This window comes from Rosa chinensis, chromosome 1, assembly GCF_002994745.2.
Source record: "Rosa chinensis cultivar Old Blush chromosome 1, RchiOBHm-V2, whole genome shotgun sequence".
NCBI lineage: Eukaryota > Viridiplantae > Streptophyta > Magnoliopsida > Rosales > Rosaceae > Rosa > Rosa chinensis.
In genome coordinates, this window is record NC_037088.1 from 13,113,146 (window position 1) to 13,137,358 (window position 24,213).

Genomic DNA, 24,213 nt, shown 5'->3' on the forward strand with positions numbered 1-24,213 from the left:
CATGGTAGTCCCAAGAGACAGAGAAACAAATCACAACATGCACCATCAAACACTTGCAATGCCAGATGCATGGCAGAGCTTAAGTCACACAATTTAGTCTAAGGATCACATATAACTTCAGCATCTTCCTTGCACATGCAAGGTTCAAGCCATTACACAAAGTTCAGAGTTGTCTTAATCCTCCTTGCTCTAAGTTCAAATCTAGCAACCTCCCGAATGACTTAGAAGTTAGCTGTTTGAAACAGGATAGAAGCCTCTATTCACTTTCCTTTGAGTCTCAAAGTAAATGCCTGCAAGGATACCAGAACTTTTTTTAACGTCTCCTTGGACTGTTCATCAATCAAGTTGCCATCACTGTCGAATTTTGCTGGAGGCTGGAATGCATTCAAGAAAAACTCAGGTTTGTTAATGAAATGAAGGTCAAGGAAAACCCCAACTTGGCGAAGATGGTATTGGGATCGTCCACCACCAAAGTCTCCTCCGGCACTTACAATTGCAGCAGCCTTATCTGTAAGATCAAATATGGACATAACACATATCATCATAAAGTAATTGATGATTAGCTTAATATCAATCCTAGTTTAACATGGATACAAACAGTAAATCAATACTAGTGACTTAATGAATAGTGTATCAATTCATTAAGGATAGTAATCTATTGCTTAGTCTACAAGGAAGGCTACAAGTTGTGATACATTAAGAATCTAACTAGGAAACCTAAACCGATATGGATAGCTTTAATGGGAAGCTTCTTGAGGTTTAAGTCACCTATATATACAGATGAATTGGTCCCTGATTACTACCGACGTTTTGCATATTGTTCTGTCCATTGAGAAGCAAGTTGGTAAGTAACAGAAGGCCATATTCAGTGTTCGTGTTTGTAGCATAAGATGGAATCCATGTCAGTGATTGCTGAAGGTAAGCCTTAATCCCTTTTATGATTGTGTGCATATATTGTGAGCATGTATATGGTTATTTTACAATTGGTATCAGAGCATAGGCTCACAAGTATCAAAATCGTTTTAGGGTTTTGCAAAACAAACACAAAAAAAAAAAAAAAAAAAAAAAGGGGTTTTTGCTTTACGGACCAAGTCACTGATCAGGTAACTGACCATGTAACTGGTCAGGTCACTGACCATGTAACTGGCCAGGTCACTGACCATGTAACTGGCCAGGTCACTGACCATGTAACTGGCCAGGTCACTGACCATGTAACTGGCCAGGTCACTGACCATGTAACTGGCCAGGTCACTAACCATGTAACTGGCCAGGTCACTGACCATGTAACTGGCCAGGTCACTGACCAAGTAACTGGTCAGGTAACTAATCAAGTAACTGATCGAATAACAAAACTGAAATTGTGTTTTGTGTTTTAAAACTATGCTTCAGTTTTATCTTCCAAAGAAGTGGTCAAGTATGGTTTTAGAATACAAAACAGCAATATGCGTGCTTGATGAAAATAAATACGGATACTTAGAAATTTTTCTTCTGTCTAAAGATGTGGATAAATTTCTTTGGATAACTTGTTTTCATTGAACATGGTATATTGATAAAGAACTCCAGGATGTTATGCTTCTGCTCAAAAGTGTTGCTTAACATTATTTTTGGTTATGGACTGATATGAATGCAAGTATGGATTGTTTAGGTTTTCTGTATGTTCTTGTTTTGGTTGCTTAAAGCTAAATAAAACACAGAAAACTTAAAGTTATTTTCTTTACAAATTGAGAACTCACACGAATTTTTGTTTTGCTCCTTAGGTAACTCTTACATGAACTTGAACAGTGTCTTGATGCTAACTGGAACCAACTATAGAGCTTGGCTAGATTCTGTAGAGAACTATATGGGAATGCATGAGAACATAGACTATTGCTTCACTGAGGATAAACCTGAAGAGTTAACTGAAAAGAGCACTAAGAAGGAAACTGATCTTTACAAGAAGTGGCATAGATCCAATAGAATGGCTAAGAACCTCATTCGTACCTCTATGTCCAAGACTGTCAGAGGAAGTATAGAAGAACCTGAGCTAGCATCAGATTTTTTGGAACTCATAGGTGCTAAGTTTAAAGAAAGTGAAAAGGCAGAAGCTGCTAGGCTAACCAAGGAGTTTCATGATTTGAAGTACATGGGTTCAGGGGGAGTTAGAGAGCATATTATGAAGATGATCAATATAAATGGCAGACTCAGGGAGCTCTTGATGGGGGTTAGGGATGAGCAGGTAGTGCATTATGCACTACATTCCTTGCCTAACAGTTTTAGTCATCTTAGGACCAGTTACAACTCTCAAAAGGGAAACTGGACTCTAGATGAACTTATATCCATCTGTGTGGATGAAGAATCTAGGATCAAGGAAGAAAAGGAACCTGCTACAACCATTAACCTCATTGAGAAGCCTAAAAGGAAAAAGCCCCAAAATAAGCTCAAGCCTATCAAAGCCATAACTAAGAGTTCAACAGCTGCAGTGGCCAAGGAAAATAGGCCATTTAGGTTCAAGTGCTACTTTTGCAAAAGAGTAGGACACATGAAAAAGGACTGCACTGGCTATAAAAATTGGTTAGCCAAAAAGGGTAAGATTTTTTCTAATACAGTTTTTTCTTTAGAAATTAATCTTATAAATGTTGAACCACAGTCTTGGTGGATAGATTCAGGCTCACCTATTCATATTACTAATTCTTTGCAGGGATTCATAAGGAGGAGAATCCCAAAAAGTGATGAAGTGAACCTGTGTGTAGGCAATGGCATGAGAGTGGCAGTCAAGGCTATTGGAACCTTAAAGCTCGATTTAGGATTAGGAAAATTGTTAGTTTTGGACAATGTTTTTTATGTACCTTCCATGAGAAGGAATTTGGTTTCGGTTTCTCTTTTAGTAAAATCTGGTTGTAGACTTGTTATGGATAGTAATGGAATTCTTATTTCTAAAAATTCTGTTCAAATTGGTTCTGGTGTTATTATGAATGATTATTTACAGTTAAATTGTTCAATGGCTCAACAAGAAATTTTACTTGTTGAAAATAACACAAACAGTACTAACACTTTAATAGGTGTTAAAAGAACCAAACTAAATGAAAAGTCTGCATTTTTATGGCATAGAAGACTCGGCCATGTTTCAAAAGAGAGACTGAAAATTTTGGTGAAAAACAACATCCTAAATGAACTTGATTTTTCTGATCTAACAGACTGTGTTGAATGCTTTAAGGGAAAAATAACTAATACTAGAAAGAAGACTGCATATAGAAGCCAAAATTTATTAGAACTCATACACACTGATATATGTGGACCATTTAGGCATCAAACTATCTGTGGGAATGTGTATTTTATCACATTCATTGATGACTTTTCTAGATACAGTTATATTTATCTACTTTCAGAAAAGGCACAAGCATTGAAAGCCTTTCAAATCTTTAAGTCTGAGGTAGAAAATCAACTAGAAAAGAAAATCAAAACAGTAAGGTCAGATAGAGGGGGAGAGTTCTATGGAAAGTACACTGAATCCGGCCAACAAAAGGGTCCATTTGCCTTGTTTTTGCAAGACAATGGAATTAAAGCTCAATACACAACACCCTATAATCCACAACAGAATGGTGTTGCAGAGAGAAAGAATAGGACTCTTTTGAACATGGTTAGATGCATGATGTGTACAACTGGTTTGCCTAAATTTCTGTGGGGTGAGGCTTTAAAAACTGCAAATTATATTTGCAATAGAACACCTAGCAAAGCCATAGAAAATACTGCTTTTGAGCTTTGGTGTGGCAGGAAACCTAGTCTTCATCACTGTCATGTTTGGGGATGTCATGCAGAAGCTAGGATTTATAATCCAAGCTTGAATAAACTTGACCCCAAAACTGTTAGTTGCTATTTTGTAGGTTATCCAGATAAATCTAAAGGCTATAAGTTATATTCTGCTCATCATTCACCTAGAATTTTTGAAACACATCAAGTAAAGTTTCTAAGTGAAAAAGTTCACAATACAAACCTTGAGGATTTAACCTCAGTTTTTGAGGAAATTGTGTCAGATGAGAATTTAAGTGTAGCATTGCCTTTAGAACAAGATGTAACTGATCATGTCACTGGTCACGTAACTGACTATGTCACTGACCAAGTAACTGTCCCTGGTCGAGTAACTGGTCAAGTGACTGACCATGTCACTGACCAAGTAACTACCCAAGTAACTGTACCTGGTCAAGTCACTGCCCATGTCACTGACCAAGTAACTGACCACGTAACTGGTCAAGTAACTGAACCTCAAAATCCTCCAGTAGCTCAACCTAGAAGATCACAGAGAGCAAGAAAACCAACTTATGGGGGGGAAGAGAGTGACTACATTGTTTATCTACAAGAAGCAGAAATTGAAATGGACTGTGCAGAGGACAATGATCCAACTACATTTAATCAGGCCATTGAAAGTAGTGAATCTCATCAATGGCAGCTAGCAATGGAAGCAGAAATTAATTCCATGAGTCAAAATGCAGTTTGGGAATTAGTTGAACCTGACCCCAACCAGAAGCCTATAGGTTGTAAATGGGTTTTCAAAACCAAAAGAGATGCAAATGGCAATGTAGAGAGACATAAAGCAAGATTAGTTGCCAAGGGTTTTACACAGAAGGAGGGCATTGATTTTACTGAGACTTTTTCTCCAGTTTCTACAAAAGACTCGTTTAGAATAATCATGGCTTTAGTGGCTCATTTTGATATGGAGCTGCACCAGATGGATGTTAAAACAGCTTTCTTGAATGGTGAACTAGATGAAGTGATTTATATGAGGCAACCAGAAGGGTTTGTGCGAGCTGGAAGTGAAAACTTAGTGTGTAAGTTAAGAAAATCAATTTATGGCCTAAAACAAGCTTCTAGACAGTGGTACAAGAAATTTGATTCTGTGATTTCTACTTTTGGATTTACAGAAAATCTTGTTGATGAGTGTGTTTATTTGAAGACTGTTGGGAACAATTTTATTTTTCTGGTACTCTATGTGGATGATATACTTTTGGCTAGCAGTAACATTAAATTGCTTAAAGATACCAAGAGTTTTCTATCAAGGAATTTTGACATGAAAGACTTAGGAGAAGCATCCTATGTACTAGGTATTGAGATTAAAAGAGATAGGGCACAGAGACTACTTGGTTTGTCTCAACAGAATTATGTTACCAAAATTTTAAAGAGATTTGGTATGGAGAAGTGTGCAGCTGGAGAAGTTCCCATGTCCAAAGGAGATAAGTTAACCAAGAAGCAAAGTCCCAATAGTGATGTTGAGAAAGAAAATATGGAGTCAAAGCCTTATGCCAGACTTGTAGGAAGTCTCATGTATGCACAAGTCTGCACTAGGCCGGTTTTGTCTTTTGCAGTAGGGATTTTGTCAAGATTCCAATCTAATCCAGGCCATGAACATTGGGTAGCTGGGAAGAAAGTGTTGAGATACCTGCAGAGAACTAAAAGTCACATGCTAGTTTATAGGCAAGTGGAGGATCTGAAACTCATTGGATTCTCAGACTCGGATTTTGCAGGGAATTATCCAGACTCCAAGAAGTCGACTTGTGGATATGCATTCATGCTTGCAGGAGGTGCTATTGCTTGGAAAACCATGAAACAAACACTTGTTTCAACTTCTACTATGCAAGCTGAATTTATTGCAGTATATGAAACTGTGTGTGAAGGACTTTGGATTAGGAATTTTCTCATGCAGACCAAAGTATTGAGTCACATTGTGGCTGGAACACTTGCGATTTATTGTGACAATGAGGCTGCAGTTTTCTTTAGCAAGAACAGTAAAAGGTCAAATAATTCCAAGCATATTGATCTAAAGTATTACAGTGTTAGAGAAAGAGTAAAGCATGGTGAAATAGCTGTTTTGAGTATTGACACAAATTCACAGCTAGCAGATCCTTTCACTAAGGCATTGTCAGTAGCAGCATTCCAGAAACATACAGCAAGCATTGGAATTTTAGCTAATTTAGATGCTTAGGTTCAGTAGAGAGTTAGTCCAGTTGGAGCATTTAAAATTCTAAGGTTTTTTTTGAGTTCTTGTGTTTTAGTTGTGATCTTTTATTTTGTTTATCACAACTTGTTTGTAATGACAGATTTTATTATTAATAAATTTTGAGGTATTTTCAGATTTTGGTTATTACTGCAGTTTTTGTTGAATGTTCTGAAAATTATCGATTTTGTGTTTAAAGTTATACTTGCTATCAGATGGCTTAAATCATGTGAAGCATGATGTTAAGGTTCAAGCAATATCTTTAAGCCATCAGTGTTCAGTAAATTTGCTTGAGTTTTTGGTTTTAGAAACATAAAGTAGGACCTAATATATGTTTACTTGTTGATACACATTAACATATATTGTATCACTTCTGGTTTGACATATGTGGATTGCAGGAGCTTGTGTTTGTGGTTTTGAAACTCTGCATTTTTGTTAAAATGTATACTGTTTCTTGCTCTGCATAAGTAACTGTGATCTGACCATGTTGGAATGGATTTTCGATTTAAGTTTGTTATCTGGCGCGCACTTCAGTAAGTTAAGTAGGTTTTGATGTTCTCTGGTGCAAATCATCGAGCATGATATGTGTGAGTCCAAGGGGAAGATTGTAAGATCAAATATGGACATAACACATATCATCATAAAGTAATTGATGATTAGCTTAATATCAATCCTAGTTTAACATGGATACAAACAGTAAATCAATACTAGTGACTTAATGAATAGTGTATCAATTCATTAAGGATAGTAATCTATTGCTTAGTCTACAAGGAAGGCTACAAGTTGTGATACATTAAGAATCTAACTAGGAAACCTAAACCGATATGGATAGCTTTAATGGGAAGCTTCTTGAGGTTTAAGTCACCTATATATACAGATGAATTGGTCCCTGATTACTACCGACGTTTTGCATATTGTTCTGTCCATTGAGAAGCAAGTTGGTAAGTAACAGAAGGCCATATTCAGTGTTCGTGTTTGTAGCATAAGATGGAATCCATGTCAGTGATTGCTGAAGGTAAGCCTTAATCCCTTTTATGATTGTGTGCATATATTGTGAGCATGTATATGGTTTTTAACATTATCAGCCCATACATTTGGAGGTCTGGATGCCCAGTCAATTGCATTCTTTAGAGGTGCTGGTATAGTCAGGGTGAAAGAAATGTTTAGGAAGTAGCAGAATCTACAACAATAAGTTATCTTGCCAGTAGACCATAATTTTAGCACAAATAATACTGAACCTCTATTTTCAGGATTACAGTACCTATAATCTAAACTTATGCATCCGACTCTAAATCAACTAGCAATAGTGGAGACACTGAGAACCTTATGCTCTTATACGAGGGTCTTATTTTTCATATGCAGGCAAGGTCTAATCTAATTTGGGACAGCACTCGATATTTCAACAGTATCAACTATGCTAGGAGAAATCTAACAAAAGATTTGCACAGGACAACTGAATTTCTAATCGCTTGTGCTTAGGCCTCTTGCTCCGCAGCCTTCTATAGTACGCTCTATATGACACATAACTCCAATTTTCTTTCTTTAAAAGATGGGTGTGTAACACCAATTCAAATGACGAGAACAAAAGAATCCAAAGCAATAATCTAACAGACAGTTGAAATTCTGGAACATACATTAGCGTATACCAATTGGGTTGGGTCCCATCCATCACAGTTGAATCCCCTGATCGGCCAACTTCACGCACTAGTAGCTTTTATTGGTATTCTATTCTATTTCTTTATCTTTAATTACACTTTTGATCATTAGTCTAGCCTCCTCATCACTTGGGCTAACCACAATTATTATTACATCGGTACTTTTAGTCTATATAATATAAGACTATTTAATAAATTCAAATGTTTTTTTATCTCCAACTCACCTATATGATAATGTTAAGGGAAAAATTCACCAATAGTGTCTGGACACTTAGGGGACTTTCAGAATGATACCTGAACTTACAAAGTTATCAATGTGATACCTGGACTCATTTTTTCGTATCAACATCGTACCTATGACCAATTTCCGTAACGGCTCCGTGACGGAAATTGGCCGTAGATATCACATTGATACGAAAAAATAAGTTCAGGTATCACATTGATAACTTTGTAAGTTCAGGTATCATACTGAAAGTCCCTAAGTGTCCAGACACTGTTGGTGAATTTTTCCCAATTTTGCACGTGAGTCACTTAATGAAGACAAAATGACCAATTTACCCTCAAATTCTTTCTTTCTTTTCTTTTCTTTTTTTCTTTATTCTTCTTTCTTTCTTCTTCTTCTTCTTCTTTTCTGGTTTCTTCTTCCCCTGATTTGAATCATCAAGATTCAAATCATCTTGCTCGTCCGATTCCCACCGCCGATCGCCGATCAAACACCGCCGCTGCGTCTCAATCCACCTTCATGCACCACAGATGTTTCTGGTTCCCCCAACTTCAAATCCTATAGCAAATTGAAATTGTGGATTGAGGTTTCACCGTTCACTCCGAGTTCATCCCCGCCACCGCCGCCAATGACTTAACCACCACCACTCTCGTTCTCTCCTCCGACCCCCTTTTATACACCATTGATAAGAAACTCAGACCCCGCCAGCCCTGCACTCTCAAATCACAGCTCCAATCACACCCCTCCATCCTCTCCTTCTTCCCGACATGCAACACCACCTCCACACCATCCTCACCTGCAACTTCATCGGTTTAGCCGACAACTTCGGCCTCTAGCCCAACTTAGATCAGAGGCAATTTTCGACAGACAAAGATTAACAACTTCGGCCTCAACACCATCCTCACCTGCAGAAAATTCGAGCTGTTCTTATTCACCAGCTTCGCCACTCTGCTGCTACCCACCATTGTGCCTCGCCGATTAGTAAACAAAGGACTCGGAGCCTCCACCATCGAGAAATTGAGGCTCACGTTCTGCGTGTCCTGCTCGGCCAATCGACGACCTTGCTAGGCTGGTCGTATCCAAGCCGGTCCTGCATGTCGTAGAATTGAATGGCGGTATGGGCGACGAGCCTGATACTGCGATCCCTGGGGCCTTTGGTGGTGCAAACCTTGCTGTGGCTGTCCTTCCGGCCGGTGGCCCTTAGAATGTGGCGTTGAGCCTCCACGATTTTGCTAGCGGTGGAGGAAGAAGCAGTCCTTATCCCCAAACCCAATCGAGAAGCAGCGGAGGATGACGTTGTTGTGCGGTGGTGGAGGTTGTTGTGGTCAAGTCATTGGCGACGGCGGCGGGGATGAACTCGGAGTGTGCGGTGAAGCCTCAATGCACAATTTCAATTTGCTATAGGATTTGAAGTTGGGGGAACCAGAAACATCTGTGGTGCATGAAGGTGGATTGAGACGCAGCGGCGGTGGGAATCGGACGAGCAAGATGATTTGAATCTTGATGATTCAAATCAGGGGAAGAAGAAACCAGAAAAGAAGAAGAAGAAGAAAGAAAGAAAGAAAGAAAGAAGAATAAAGAAAAAAAGAAAAGAAAAGAAAGAAAGAATTTGAGGGTAAATCGGTCATTTTGTCTCCATTAAGTTACTCACGTGCAAAATTGGGAAAAATTCACCAACGGTGTCTGGACACTTATGGACTTTCAGAATGATACCTGAACTTACAAAGTTATCAATGTGATACCTGGACTCATTTTTTCGTATCAATGTGATACCTACGGCCAATTTCCGTCACGGAGCCGTTACGGAAATTGGTCATAGGACATTGATACGAAAAAATGAGTCCAGGTATCACATTGATAACTTTGTAAGTTCAGGTATCATTCTGAAAGTCCCTTAAGTGTCTAGACACCGTTGGTGAATTTTTCCCTAATGTTAACGAGATTTAAACTTATGATATTTTTTATGTCAGTTATTTCAAATAAAATATATCACAACGCACTGACAATATAACTGTGACATTTACAGTATCTGCTATTTCAAATCATTAATGGACCACAGCGCACCGACTTTAAAGAATTTAAAAAATAAAAAAAAACCACAAAATGCTTGATCATTTTTGCTATATATCATTAAAAAAACAAATATTATTATTGAATCGAAAGAAATATACCGGCGATGGAGTAATTGTACTCGGGAGAAGCAAACAGGATGCTATCGGCTTCCCGAATCTTCTGACGAAAAGCTTCGACGGCAGGTGGAAAACGCCCCTCGCTCTCTAGATCGGTGTTGAGCAGCGGCAACAGTTTGATGTCTACGTACTCTATCTGGACGCCCTCGATCGCCTTGCTTGTCTCAATCGCTACAGTGCACACGCACATCATGACCACAGATAAGCTAGCTCTGCCATTGAATTGAAATGAAGATCGAAAGAGATAGATAGGTGTACGCGGTACTGACCAGAGCGAATGAGGCCGCGGTTGTAGGAAGCTTGACGAAGAGAACCAGAAACTGCTGCGATATTTATGAGCGATTTTGCTGCAACTGAAGCCTCCATTTCACCCTAAATCTTGGTCGAGAGTTGAAAGAGAGAGAGAGAGAGACTGAAAAGGAGTGGTGGTCTGTGAGGAAGAAACCATTGATAAAGGGATAGAGCTCGACTGCGCGAGAGTAAAAACTAAAAAGCAGCCAAGTCTTTTTTTTAATTTTGTTTTGGTCGAAGAAAATAAAGTTTGTATTAGATGTGGCAAAAGATACACCACAATACAAGAGATACAAAAGACTCCAGCAAATAGAGGCACATAGGCCCAGCAAATAAGGCACACAGGCCCAGCAAAAGAGAATTAAAGCCTCTAATAGGCTTGGCCCAAATACAATTTGAAAGCCCAAACTTGAAAATGAAAAACCCTAGTACTAATGCTAGCAACCACCAAGAGAAAACCAGCTCCCTCCCAAGAATACCACTGCCGCCACCTGCATGTCCAAGCTTGAAGAGTATCAGCCACCAAAGCACCATCTTGCTTCCTTCTACACCAGTTGGGACACAACACACATGGCTCAAATATGCCCAAGAAACGCCAAGTAACCTAGTAGAGTGTGATTGCGGAAATCGATTCACTCGCTGTTGAGGAGCGAAAATACGCCAACGGGCGTAAGTTCGTTTAGTGGTGGTGGAGAAGGAAGCAAATCCGGTAGCAACAAATGTCATCCAAAGAGGACATGGACAGTTTCGAAAGTAGATCTGGACTAGAGGAGCAGAAAATCGGTGACAAAAGGCCATACTTGGGTTGAAGGGATGGAGAATGTAAGGGGTGCAGATGGAGTGAAGGGAGTGAAGATGAGATCTGTTCTCATTAACATAAAGCCAATAAAAGCAGTATGGTCTAGAGAGAGTGTGTCTACCTTCTCTCTAGAAATTTTCTCTACCCCAGTCACTATTTTGAGAGTCTACCGATCCCTTTCTCTACCTCCATCTCCAACCCCACCCCTTCAATCCCGTCCATCCCCTCCACCCCTTCAATCACCTTCTGGTTCCTCTCTCTTCTCCACCTACTTCACCCATCTAACAAGCAGCCAAGTGGTAATCGAATATTTAATATATAAATAAAAAGGGGGCAATAGGTAATGCACCTTCAAATGCGTCTCATAATCTCTTTAGTATAATCAAATTAAGTGGACAGTCCTCATTTAGGTCCGGCTTCTTAATTTTATATTTTTGTCCGGCTGCACCAAAATTGTATATATACTTTGTACTTGCGTAGTAGGAGTGGAGGACTCGATTTAATCAATTTAGTTTTTACGAAACTTATGAGTTAGAGAATTTGGTTTTATGTGTAAAGTGAAGTGGCATTATTGTATCTATACTATTACTAAGAGAAGAGCTTTTGTTAGCCAAAATTAAAAATTTTGACCGATTTAATCCTGAAAGATTAAAAAACTTTAAGAATAAATTAAATCACAAGGGTAAATATGACAATTACACAATGAGTTTTCATAAAAATAAAAATATATATAAAAATTAACCGACAAACCCCAGTTTTCTCTTCCACTATTTTCTCTCTGCAATAACTGTTTTATTTCATTTATTTTTTCAATTTTCTTAAACAAAATCTGTTACACATGCAAAACATGTATGAAGAAAGCTAGTTACAATTAGGCCAAATGAACAAGTTGCCTGATAAGTTGAGTGAATACATGGACCTCCATCTTCTTATATTAATAAAGAGGTCTCAAGTCCAATCCTCTTTTATCAGTAACTGATATAAGCAGTTGTTTTTGCTCTTCTTTTCTGTGTTTGATTTATGAGATAAACAAAGTATTGAAACGACGACCTAGCTGTTCTACCGCTAGGGTTACTTTCTAGGGATTAGAAAGCAAATCAATCCAACATGGATTTGGAAGTACTCAGCTAGAATTGCAGATGAATATGCAATGATGCAATGACTAGGGCGCTTAAGGATTTGATCACTCAAAACTAACCCCATATCGTTTTTCTTTGTGAGACGAAGATTAGCCGGAGGGAGGATTTTGATAAACTGCATCATGCTTTAGGGTTTGCACATGCGGAGACGGTGCTTAGCGAGTGGCAATCAGGTGGCACTACTAGAATTATGGGCCCAGATATCGGCCAAAAACCTATGAGAAACAAAAACCCGACCGATGTCTTAGTGGGTGATGAGAAAGATCTGGAAAATCCAGACATCGGTTTTTAGCCGATGTCTAGTATTGGTTTAGATATCGGTTGCTCATTATAAATTGATGTAAATAGGTTTAAATGAAAACAAACTTGCATGTTTTACTATTGTTAAACCCTCATTTTATTGTATTTAATGCTTAAAGAAATATAGATCATACAGCACAACTTTGCATTTTAACATCGTTATTGATTTAAGACACGATGACTGATATTGTTACAGACATCGGTTCCCATAAACATTTCTTGTTGTTCATGATTTTGAAGCATAATTTGCCACATATCACGATTTTAGATTCAATATATAAAGTCTAGTATTGTATGAACCGATATATTTACTTAGATTAACATTAGTGTATAAGGGAAAAAACGATGTTAATTATCTATAGCACATCGTTTCTATTGAAAAAACGATGTTAATTATCTATAGCACATCATTTTTATTGAAAAAACGATGTCTGGTATTCAGTAATATATCATTTTTAACAAAAAAAGTCGATGTCTGTATATCTTAGTAACCTCGATTTTCATTTTAGAACTGATGTCTGGTACTCAGTAATATATCATTTTTTACAAAAAATCGATGTCTGTATATTTTAGTAACAGTGATTTTCATTTTGGAATTAATGTATCTCTATTACTGGACATCAGTTTTTATGGTTAAAACTGATTTCAATTTTATATCTAGACATCAAATTCTATAAAGAGGATGATGTCCATAAAATATGTAGCTGCTGCTATAAATTGCAATTTCGACAGTCGACAAGAGTAATTTGAATATTGGGGTATTTTATCTGAAATCATCATCCTTAACAGTTTACAAAATGGGCAAAATAAAACCCCAATTCACCTACTACAAAACAATTTGGCTACAAAATAGAATGAATCAATTATTCATAATGATCCAATAAACATGGTTGTGAGAAACAAATAAGGCAAGCTTCTTTCTTGTCTTCTTCAAGCTTCACTTTGACAAGAGTAGGAGCTCATCACAATTACATGACAAGCAGCACTTGATCTTCTTATGTTGGGGGATATGGAACTTTGGGTATAGTTGGATGCCTCATTGACCTTAAACATAATCAAACACGAAAACATAAGAAACCTTCACCGCACCAAGTTTTTACAATAAACTGACATGCTCTCAATGTATCAATGTTATTGTCATAGTTATTGATAGGATATGCATCATATATTATAGATACATTGTGTGCTATATATGGAGGAATGGACAGCCATATTGAGACTATTCTTCCTCTTTCTTGAAAGTTAAAAACAAGACATAAGCGATTTATGTGACCTACTTTGTGTTAAGATCACTACTACAAAAAGTTAATCACACAACACTAATCACACAACGAAACATAAATCATCTGTTGTGTGTTTAAGTAAGCTCTATTATACAACAGTTTTAGTTGTATTCTGTTGTGTGAATGCCAACAAAGTTTTAACTTTTTTTTATCAAAACTACATTGCACAATGGAATTAAGTATTGTCCGTCGTCTGAGTCTTAAAAAATTTGGTAAATTTCCCTCCACTTTGGAGTCTTGGTTGGCTCTTGAAACATTGAAATTTGGGCTACTAGGACAATGGGTTTTACTATTTCTGTTGTGTGATTGAAAAACTAAGCACCAAAGTTTGAGGAAGCTTACTTGAATGTCTTCCCCTAGATAGGCCTAGTGCAAGCTGTAGAAATTATACAACAGATTTAAGATTTTCTGTTGCGTGAACTTGAAACTGGGCGGCAACATTTTAAGCCAAAATGTTGTAGGCGCCAAGTTTCCCTCCATGATTTCATATTTTGATTTTTAATGCTGCACTCAGACGACAGTTGATGAGGTTTCTGTTGTGTGAATAACTTTGAGAATGTATAGCTAGGTTTAATTGCCACATCGTGTCCAAAAGAGAAAAACAAAAAATCAAAGCCCTTCTCTCGACCCTCAGCTCTCTCTCGCCCCTGAACAAAATCTCAGTCGTCTCTTAAACTAGAAACTCATCTTTCTTACAAACCCATCTCGATCTCAGTCCTCTTCTTCATATATTGAAAATTCCAAAAAAAACTGGACAAAAGACCCATCTCTCTTTCGAACCCTTTTCCAGAAAATGTCTTTGATTTCAAGCTTAGTACTCCGCTCCTTATTCTCATCCTCCTCCTCGGCCTCTTCTCCCTTGCCGTCATCGCCCTCAACAGCTTGAGCCTCCTCCTAGTTTTGGTTTTTCTCCGCCTCAATTGGTGCCTCTGGTTCATTGACTTGGTGTTCGGGTACTCCAAAAGCGGCGTCGTTTTGGTCCGTGTCTTGAAATAGAAGACCCCCGTCGTCTACAGGCATTGCTTCCCAGCTTTTCTTCCTCCCTCCTCCTTTCACTCTCGTTCTTGGCTTCGCCGCTCACTTGCTGAATCTAACCACCAGGTGAGAATAGTATTTTCTCTCTGAGTGTTTGAATCACTGATGATGGTGCCACAGTACTAGTAATTAATTTTTGATCTTTCAATCCCTTTGCGGTTCATGTTTGCGGAATTCAGATTCTGGGTTTTACCATTTGGGTTGTAGAGATCGAGTTTGGAATCGATTTGGTTGTTTTAAATTGTTTTGGTATCTTCAAAAGTTGCGTATTTCTAAGAAATGGTTTTTTCTTGTTGCAGACTAAGAGAACGAAGGAGAAGGAATAGTCAGAACATACGATATGATATAAATGCTTTTGTTATGTTTTATGTGATGGCTTGTACATAATTTGACATAATTTACCAACCCAGTTAAGGAGTGGTGACCAACAGAAACTGGAGCTTTTGGCCTTTCATCTAGATCTGTGGAGAGTTGTTCATGCACTCAATGAACCCTTTGAACAAAAAGTACTGAATCTTGGTCTTTGATTGGTAAGTCTCATTTTGTTTTAGCTCTCATTTGGTCTGAAATCTATGTCTTTATGCTTTTTTTTTTCCTTGTTTGTGATTCCATTAAATGGTGTTCTTGTTCACATATAGATTTTGTTGGATCTGCAAGAAGATTTTGGTCTTAATTTGATCTCTTAATGTTTGATTTCTTGCTGTATTGTTTCCCATACTACTAATTTCTTGGCTTTTCTTCTCTCCCCCAACTCTGTTTCGTTTCTTCGTTAGAATCGAAGATAGTTTTTCTTCATCCTTTTGTTTTCTTTATTTGGTCGGTGCTAGTATGTGTTTTCTATTTCTGCCTTTTCTATCTTATATTATTATTTTACTCCTTTGTGCTTACAATTCTTGTTCTTGTTCTTAGTTTTCTTGTTTTTAATTTGTATGCTGAAGACCATTTTGTTTTTCCTTTAGCAGTAGTTGATTAGTGAAAAATTATCTTGGATTTATATCTGCTCATGCTGAATATATAGGTTGTGATGAATTTCAAAAACTTTAATTTTACATGAGATGCTCATAGAAACATTGTGACTTTTCTATTCGTAACGGTTCTGCTAAGCTGAGAAATTGATTAGTCTTTACTGGTCTCTCATTTTCTGAAGGTGAAATAAATGGAAGTGGCAAGTGAGGCAAGTGATTTTCGGCAATGGGACGAATTAATACCCGCTGCATTGGGTCTAATCTTCAAAAACCTGTCTCTTAAGGAGTTGTTGATGATGATTCCAATGGTCTACAAATCATGGGGTAAGGCAGTAATGGGTTCTATAGGCCTGGAAACATTGTACTAATGATATCATGGATGAATTGAATGATTTTGAACATTGTCTTTTATTTCTACTTTCTTGGTTTGTGAATTTTAGATATCTAAAACTTGGTTGATTTTTCATTGCTGTTGGGCTGTTGGCTAAATTTGCTTGGGGTTTGAATCAATTCAGTCTATTTGTTCAATTGTTTCAGGTGATTTTCTTTGTTTGTACTGGCCGATCTCAAAGAATGCATACACAAGGATAATTTACTCTATGGTTAAAGAATTGGATTGCTGGGCTGCTATTAAAGTAATGAATCAGAGAGTATTGTTGTGTTATTGGATTTGTTCAAAATAGGCCATTGATTGAGGGACGACATTCTATTGAGCTGGGCAGATATTTCTCCAACCTTTCACATCCATTTGTCAGTGGAATCATCTACTCCTGGCCAGGTATGTGTTAGTGTCTCATTTTTGTTTCATTTTCTTTGTCCAAAATCAATTTTGAATTAGTCACAGAGATCTGAGCAAAATGCGAGCTCTTGCCGCGGGCATCCATAGCATCGCACTCTGCCTTGGTCAGGCGCCGCTCAACATCCACCAGCTTGTCTTTGATCTCTTGCAGCTCCCTCTAGAGACCTTCGATTTCCTCCTTCCGTTGCTGCTCAACTTGAGGTTGGCGGGACACCACCAAGAACAACTCATTGAGTCCCGCTGATAGATGCCCGAAGGCCAAACTGAAAGCCGACTATTGGACGGCTGTCGGATGCACGGTCCCATCCAGCCCGCCGAACCTGACCATTTCGCAGAGGTGGAACAGGAACTCCAGCTCAGAGTCAGTCAGAAACTCCGCATAGGATGCAAAGGAGTCTAGACTGCTCGCCTGCACCTCCCCGACAGCAGCCACTATCACCTTCGGCGGGGCCTGTTTTGCCCTCTTCTGCTGACGGGCCCTAATGGTCTCCAAGTCGTCTTCCTCCTCTTCTTTATCGGTGTCGTTATGTCGCCGCTTCTTCTGCAGAACCACCCATGTGGCACCTGCGGCTCCAAGATTGCAATGGTAGCGGGTTCCCTCTCCGCTACCACTCGGTCCCTCTGTAGCCCATGGCGGCTGGCGAGCGCTCTCTCCCTCACCTTCTCGGGAGCGGTCTGTACCCTACTCCCGCCGGTAGCCCCACGATCTCCGCTAGTACCCCCCTGAACCATCGGCGCCGAGGTGAGAGTGACGGGGCATCGGCAGCACCACGGGAGTCTCAGACTGGCTCAACAACAGTGTCTGAGGGTCAACGACGGTTTGCTGAGCCACCAGCCCAACAGGGTACATACTCTCCAAAAAATTGTTGATCTCTCCGTGATTCATGGCTTTGGTAAACGCGTCGCGACCCCTTTGTTACCAGGCAGAGAATCTACACAAAAGGCAACAGGTTAGCCTGATACAAACTGAACTAGGGCACAGATCAGCGGAAGTTACTTACCAAGGTCGCGAGTCAACTGTTGATCGACCAACAGCTCCCAACCGGTGAGAAGACGGAGGTCAAGTAGGTTACTATTCTGCCAACAACCTCTAATCCTTTCCATGCGACACTCTTCCTCGCGCGTCAGGTTATAACGCGAGTCCCTGCTACAAAAAAATGAAGCACTCATTAGAACAAAATGGAGGAATTATCGTACAAACAAAACCGCTAACTTTCGGCAGCGGAGGCCAGCAACAACCTCGGATCGGTTGGAACTCTGACTTAATCCTAAATGTCGACGCCCTCTCATTTGTCCTCGCTTGGTATTCCCACCCCGAGGTAGCAATACAGAAGGTTCCCCGCCAGGGGGATATGGAATCCTTCATATTCTCGATTAGCTTCGGCGTCCCTGGCGGCGGCTCAAGTTCACTTGCCTGCTCCAACCATGGCGCTTCACATACACCAGCATGTAGAAGTGAAGTACTTCCGCCACGGTAGGCCCTTCATAGCCAGAGAGGCGCCAGAGCGAGTTCAACGCCATCAGTAACGACCACATGTTAGGGCAAACCTGCCCAAAGGCGAGGCCAAACTCGCACACCAGGATCTGGAGATTGGGGAGTAGCAGAAAGGTGACACCTTGACGGAAGATGGCCTCGTGAATGGCAGCATACCCCGCCGGCAGAATGGAACCCATCTCATCAGCGGTTGACTGGTGCAACTTCACCACTCCTGGTAGGCGAAACATCCGCTTCAGACGGTTGACGGAGGCCACAGTCATCGGGCCCCCATCCTTATCAACTACGGTACCGTCACTTAAAAACCAGTCGGACTCTATTTTATCGCCCCCAACCTCGCCCCTGTCAGTAGAACCGCTAGCGGGACTATTGCTCGCTAGCCTCTCCTCACGCCTTTTCCGGGCAGCAATGTCTTCCCTTGCCCTAGAACTTTCTGGACGACTAGCACAAGCCATTGCAACTTCCCAAGGTATGGTTTGTAGCAGCTCGATGTCTAGCGGTTCGGACAGTGAGGTTCGTGCAGGGGCAGACGGACACAATGAGTAAATAAACATCCTATCTGCCACGCTGAGAGACAAGTCAGACCCGGAATCCTCACTACTCGTGATCTCTACGACGCTAGCCATCACAAACCCTAAAACGCAGGTCAGTTAGTTCCAAAACCGATCTAAACTATCCCTATGTCAGATTTTAGCCAAGAACAACCAACCCAGTGTAGATACCTCTACTAGCAAGCTAGTTTGCTACATCACCAAGCATAAGTAACACCCTCTTGGGGGGTCCACAAGCCATGGTGGGGCCCAACCAAGACATGCATCCCGTAGCCCGATGTCCAAGCTATGCCACGGTAGTCAGAAGTGGCCAATACCTTGCCTGGAAGCCACCTTCCCAGCCTTGCCAACATGCCTCCATAATATGGCTTTCTAGACTATAATATTAGGTTCTTATCCCACATTGGAAAACATGTAAAGGAAGGAGCCTCCCTCCCCTATAAAAGGAGACTCCTTCCCACTTACTCAACATCCCCTTACATCTCTTGTAATCCCTTTGGGCCGCAAGGCTCAAGGAACTAGTTAAACTTTCAAGTGGACATAGTTTCCCGCTAAGGCGGGAGACGAACCACTGTACTTCTTGTGTTCTCTCTCTCTCTCTCTCTCTCTCTCTCTCTCTCTCTCTCTCTCTCTCTCTCTCTCTCTCTCTCTCTCTTTGTTTTACGTTAATTAGACCCATCGGTCAACAACATTAACTTTGGCGCCGTCTGTGGGAAGCTAACACAAAGGCTTCGTCACGTACCATACCTTTGGCCCGTTAGCGTCAAGTCAACTCTCGGTTATCATCAGATCAGGGCTAGTCAAACGCTCATGGGTTGGTCAATGCCCATCAGGGCCGGTCAACACCGACCAACTCTGGTCAACTTCGATCAAATGAAGGTTAACGAGTGATAATGTTGGTCAACGCCAATAATAAAAAGTCAAAGCTGCACCACTCCAAAAAAAAAAAAAAAGAGCATTCGTTAATTTACTTTTGCCACCCATTCTAGACACCCACTCCTTCGGCGAAGCCTCATCGCCTCAACTTCCATTTTGTCGCTCCTCTGCTCTAGCGGAAAAAAAAAAAAAAAAATCACTTATCCGATTACTCAGGACACACATTCATGCTTTGACGGAGCTTCACTACCGCTGGGGAAGGCTCCGCTAGAAACCGACGCTAGCAAGCCTGCTCTCCACTGGAAACCTACGCCTAACAAGGCACCGCCAATTCGCTGTCACCGCAACACGGTCGTCAAGCATCAATCATAGCAGCACCATCACCTGCCCATGGCAAGCGTTAGTAACAGCAACAACCCAGCACCGCCAGCACACGGCCAGTGGTGGCAATGCCCAGCGCACGACGTCAACCTCCGCCAGCAAGACACCGCCAGGTCTAGCACCTCCGCCAAGTTCGGCAGCAGCTTCCGCCAAGGAAGCACCTGTTGAGCACTAGTGGCCTCCGCCAAGCAAGCAGCTTCCGCCAAGCAAGCATCTTCCGCCACACTATACAACGTTACTTTCAACTGCTAGCAAGCCAAGCCTCCGCTAGGCAACTTCAGCTGCACGCAACCCGCTGGGCAACTCACCGTCAAACAGCCACCGCTGGGATCCTCCACCAGGCTCTTGACACCTAGAAATTACTCTGGAGACCCATTCCATCTTCGATCATCCTCTCCACCAAACTCTGAGCTTCTGCCAAGCTCCAGGTCTCCGCCGAACTGCAATCAGATCTAACACCAGCAACCAGCGCCCCAGCTAGTGTGGCTAGAGGCCATCTTCCTCCCGAAGAGGCTAACAACCATCACCAAACTCCGCTCAGTGGGGCTAGCGGCACCAACAAAGGCATAGCTAATCTGATCAGACTCCACCGACCATCGCCGCTAGCCAGAACTCCGCTCCACCAACCCGCAACTCTGCCAAGGCTCCTCCGCTGACTAACCTAGTTGTGCAGTACTCATCGTTTCTTCTCTTGGCACCAGAGAGAAATTCTCTCCGTCGACAACAGCGTTCATCGCTAAGCTCTCAGGAAACCGCCAAAAGGCAGCCATCAACTGCAGATGGTCAACCTTGATGAGTCACGTTGCGAAACTTGCCGGTCCTAGTGGTAGCGCGCGTTAACTATGATCAATCCTTCGGGCTCATCCCCACGTTCTTCACCAAGCCTCCATTTTGAATCTCTTTAAATGGAACACCTGTTCTCTTCACTGAACTTGCTGCAGAGCCAACCATCAAGATAAGTCTTCTTATCTCTTTATTTGGTTATTCACGTGCGTAGGTGTTCACACGGATAAACTAACTTAGAACAGTTGGTCAACAGATGCATGGTTAATAATTCAATGCCACGTCTAAGTTATGCTTGTCTCCTGTACACACTTTTTATGCATTGATGCAATTACACTCTCACGTGCTGCAATTAGACCATGATTTCATACACTTGTTATCAAATAGCATGGCACAACATTATAATCATGCACACGTATATGCTCTTGTCTATGCTACACGTATCAACTACAATAGTTGTATACCACATACAAATACATAACTTCTTATTTGGACGCCATGTTCACACATAACACTTTGTCTATTCATAAAGCATGGGCACATATAATTGAACTTGGCTAATGTTTTCTATACGCCTGCACACAACTATAGCTTAATTGCTAGACACATGCTACCATGCTCATAATACTATCAACACATTCAAATGGGTTTTGCTTATTTCTCCCATACAATTGAGCTATTCACTCTAAACTTTGAAGTTGGTACAAACCCACAAATGAAACAACATTTGCTTGTACACTTTGCTTAAAACTTTATCAAAGTACATATGCAAATCATTGATGTTGATTTTACAAATCCATATATTAATCATCTATTTTTTTTCAAGGAAATTCAACTATTTCTACTGAGCATCCAAACTACTTACAAATGATACCTCAACTACGAGTTGATGTACGTTATTGGAGCACTTTATCTGCCAAAGCAATGGAGCGTCATGCTTGAACAACTCCAACATGATTTGGGTACATACTTACGGTGTTTCCAACTCCAACTCGCTCCAAATCGGCATAAGATAAGTAATTATATCATGCTTACAACAATACAAAATGTTATTAGCAACTTTACTACAAGTACATGCTATACACATGCCATGCTTAAATCAATTTAATGTGACACTCACTTAAACAAACTATGTCACATCTAGAACCTTGTGACACTTATGACTTAATTAAACATGCTCGAATAAACACTTGCAACGGTTACGACTCGCTTGGGTATCGAGCATGGTCACTACTTGCTTAGGCCACGCCCTGCATGCTCGCACAACGCCTATCCTCTCAACTTTACCCAACTTGCTCGAACACAATCTAACTCGCTCAAACATATCCAACATGCTTTAGTTAAGCTCTAGGTTCACAAGGCTTCGTAGCTTTCATTGGAAGCTACTCTCAAAATTTTATATGGACACCCATCACACTTGCCACTATCTATTGTGCATGTTACCTGGTCATAAGATCCATATATTATTACTTACTATACTTATTTGTCATTGTTCATACAATTTCAAGCTGTACATATACTCTATATGTAAACATATGGTCTAGCCTCCGGGCACCATACTTTGTCAAACTCTCCCCACGGGAAAGAGACCAAACGGGTCTAGACTCCACAAGTCTATGGTCTACGACCAACCGCCATGCGGTAAGGCAACGCCTCATAATGACAATGACCGCTACGCGGCATTGCAGTCAAGCTTTTCTCCTCCAGGAAAGAGTAAAGGGATTGGTTAACGTAGCCTACAGCAGCTATTGATCCGGCAGCTGACCCCTGACACTTGGGTATCAAAGATTAGGTTCGCTACCTAACACCCATTGCTTAAATGCAGCTTCCCTCATCAAACAATTTTCCGACCATACAGAGGTCTATAGCCAGGAATGGGGGACTCCTTAGAGGGCCTAGCAAGGGCCCACCCGAAAGGGCATAAGCATTCGCTCAGACCAATTCTAGATGGACGACACACTTGCACTAATTATGCTCACAATAAGGCACAAAGCCACGCTTTGGTATCAACGCCACTAGAAAATCTCATTGATTGGGGACTTCGGGGACTTGTACATACAGCCTAGCATAATTAGCAACGGTTACGCTCATGCCACATGACATCACCTTTGAGCTACCCGTTCATGCCTCAGCGGCATCCTCGAGCTTTCACACTCTTGCCTCAGCGGCACCCCCTGGCTTTCATGCTCTTGCCTCAGCGGCACCCCCGGGCTTTCACATTCTAGCCTCAGCGGCAACCCCGGGCTTTCACGTTCTTGCCTCAGCGCCTCAGTGGAAACCCCCGGGCTATCACTCTCTTGCCTCAGCGGCATTCCCGAGCTTTCACGCTCTTGCCTCAGCAGCATCCCTGAGCTTTCACGCTCATGCCTAACCGGCAACCCCCGGGCTTTCACCCTCTTGCCTCAGCGGCAACCCCCGGGCTTTCATGCTCTTGCCTCAGCGACAACACTCGAGCTTTCCGCTCATGCCTTCCCGACAACCCCGAGCTTTCCGCTCATGCCTTCCCGGCACACCCGAGCTTCCCACTCACGCCTTCCCGGCACCCCCGAGCCTTCACGCTCTTGCCTTCCGACATTCCCAAGCTTTACAATCACATCCCCTTAACATAATATACATTAATGGAACATTGAATTCTTCTACCATTTGTCGTTGGCAGCAAATCGAATTCTTTTCGCGTTTCATTAATACGAGCGAAAACCAAACAAACACAAGTGTTCGTGTATTCATTGTTCACGAATTACAAACACTTGCCTTCATGGAACTCATGCAACTTACACCAAGTGTAACCTTGTTAACTCAACTCATTCGTTTTCTTGCGACCACCACGCGCATCATATGAAATTCATATGCTTATTCGTGATATGTTCACACAACTAAACGCGTTCTCGAATTTATACGTCATAATCGATCGTACTCGACGCCATTCACATGTATCATGCACTTCATACATTCGTATATGCCAATGCATATCAATGCAACTCACATATGTTGCCCAATACAACAAGCATTCTACATATGTGCGCTTTTGTCTTTGTTGTGCAGGTTAACGAGTCCCTTCTTTCTTACGGAGTTTGGGGACTTGTAGAGGCTAGGCGCCTCTCGGACGTTACTTATGCTTGATGACATCATGTGTATAACTCCCCAACCAAGAAGCTCCTCTTACTTGGGGACTTCGGGGACTTGTAGATACCTCTACTAGCAAGCTAGTTTGCTACATCACCAAGCATAAGTAACACCCTCTTGGAGGGGCCCACAAGCCATGGTGGGGCCCAACAGAGACATACATCCCGTAGCCCGATGTCCAAGCTACGCAACGGAAGTCGGAAGCGGCCAATACCTAGCCGAGAAGCCACTTGCCCGGCCTTGCCAACATGCCTCCACAATATGGCTTTCTAGACTAGAATACTGGGTTCTTTTCCCACATTGGAAAACATGTAAAGGAAGAAGCCTCCCTCCCCTATAAAAGGAGACTCCTTCCCACTTA

At 41.2% G+C, this 24,213-nt stretch overlaps 1 protein-coding gene across 1 annotated transcript; it reads right to left on the bottom strand.

Moving 5' to 3' along the window:
* Window positions 1-16: 16 nt before the first annotated feature.
* On the bottom strand, window positions 17-10,222 carry LOC112182620 (NADPH:quinone oxidoreductase). Its single transcript, XM_024321125.2, has 3 exons — window positions 10,015-10,222; window positions 7,043-7,101; window positions 17-503 (listed from the first exon to the last, which is right to left on the bottom strand). Exons 1-3 carry the CDS (start codon window positions 10,220-10,222, stop codon window positions 261-263), a joined length of 510 nt encoding a protein of 169 aa, XP_024176893.2. The 3' UTR covers window positions 17-260.
* Window positions 10,223-24,213: the final 13,991 nt, after the last annotated feature.

Coding starts and splice junctions, on each gene's coding strand:
- LOC112182620 (XM_024321125.2), bottom strand. CDS start 10,222: ATGTGCGTGTGCACTGTAGCGATTGAGACAAGCAAGGCGATCGAGGGC. Junction 7,102..10,014: donor GTACAATTACTCCATCGCCG/GTATATTTCTTT, acceptor TGACTATACCAG/CACCTCTAAAGAATGCAATT. Junction 504..7,042: donor CAAATGTATGGGCTGATAAT/GTTAAAAACCAT, acceptor CTTACAGATAAG/GCTGCTGCAATTGTAAGTGC.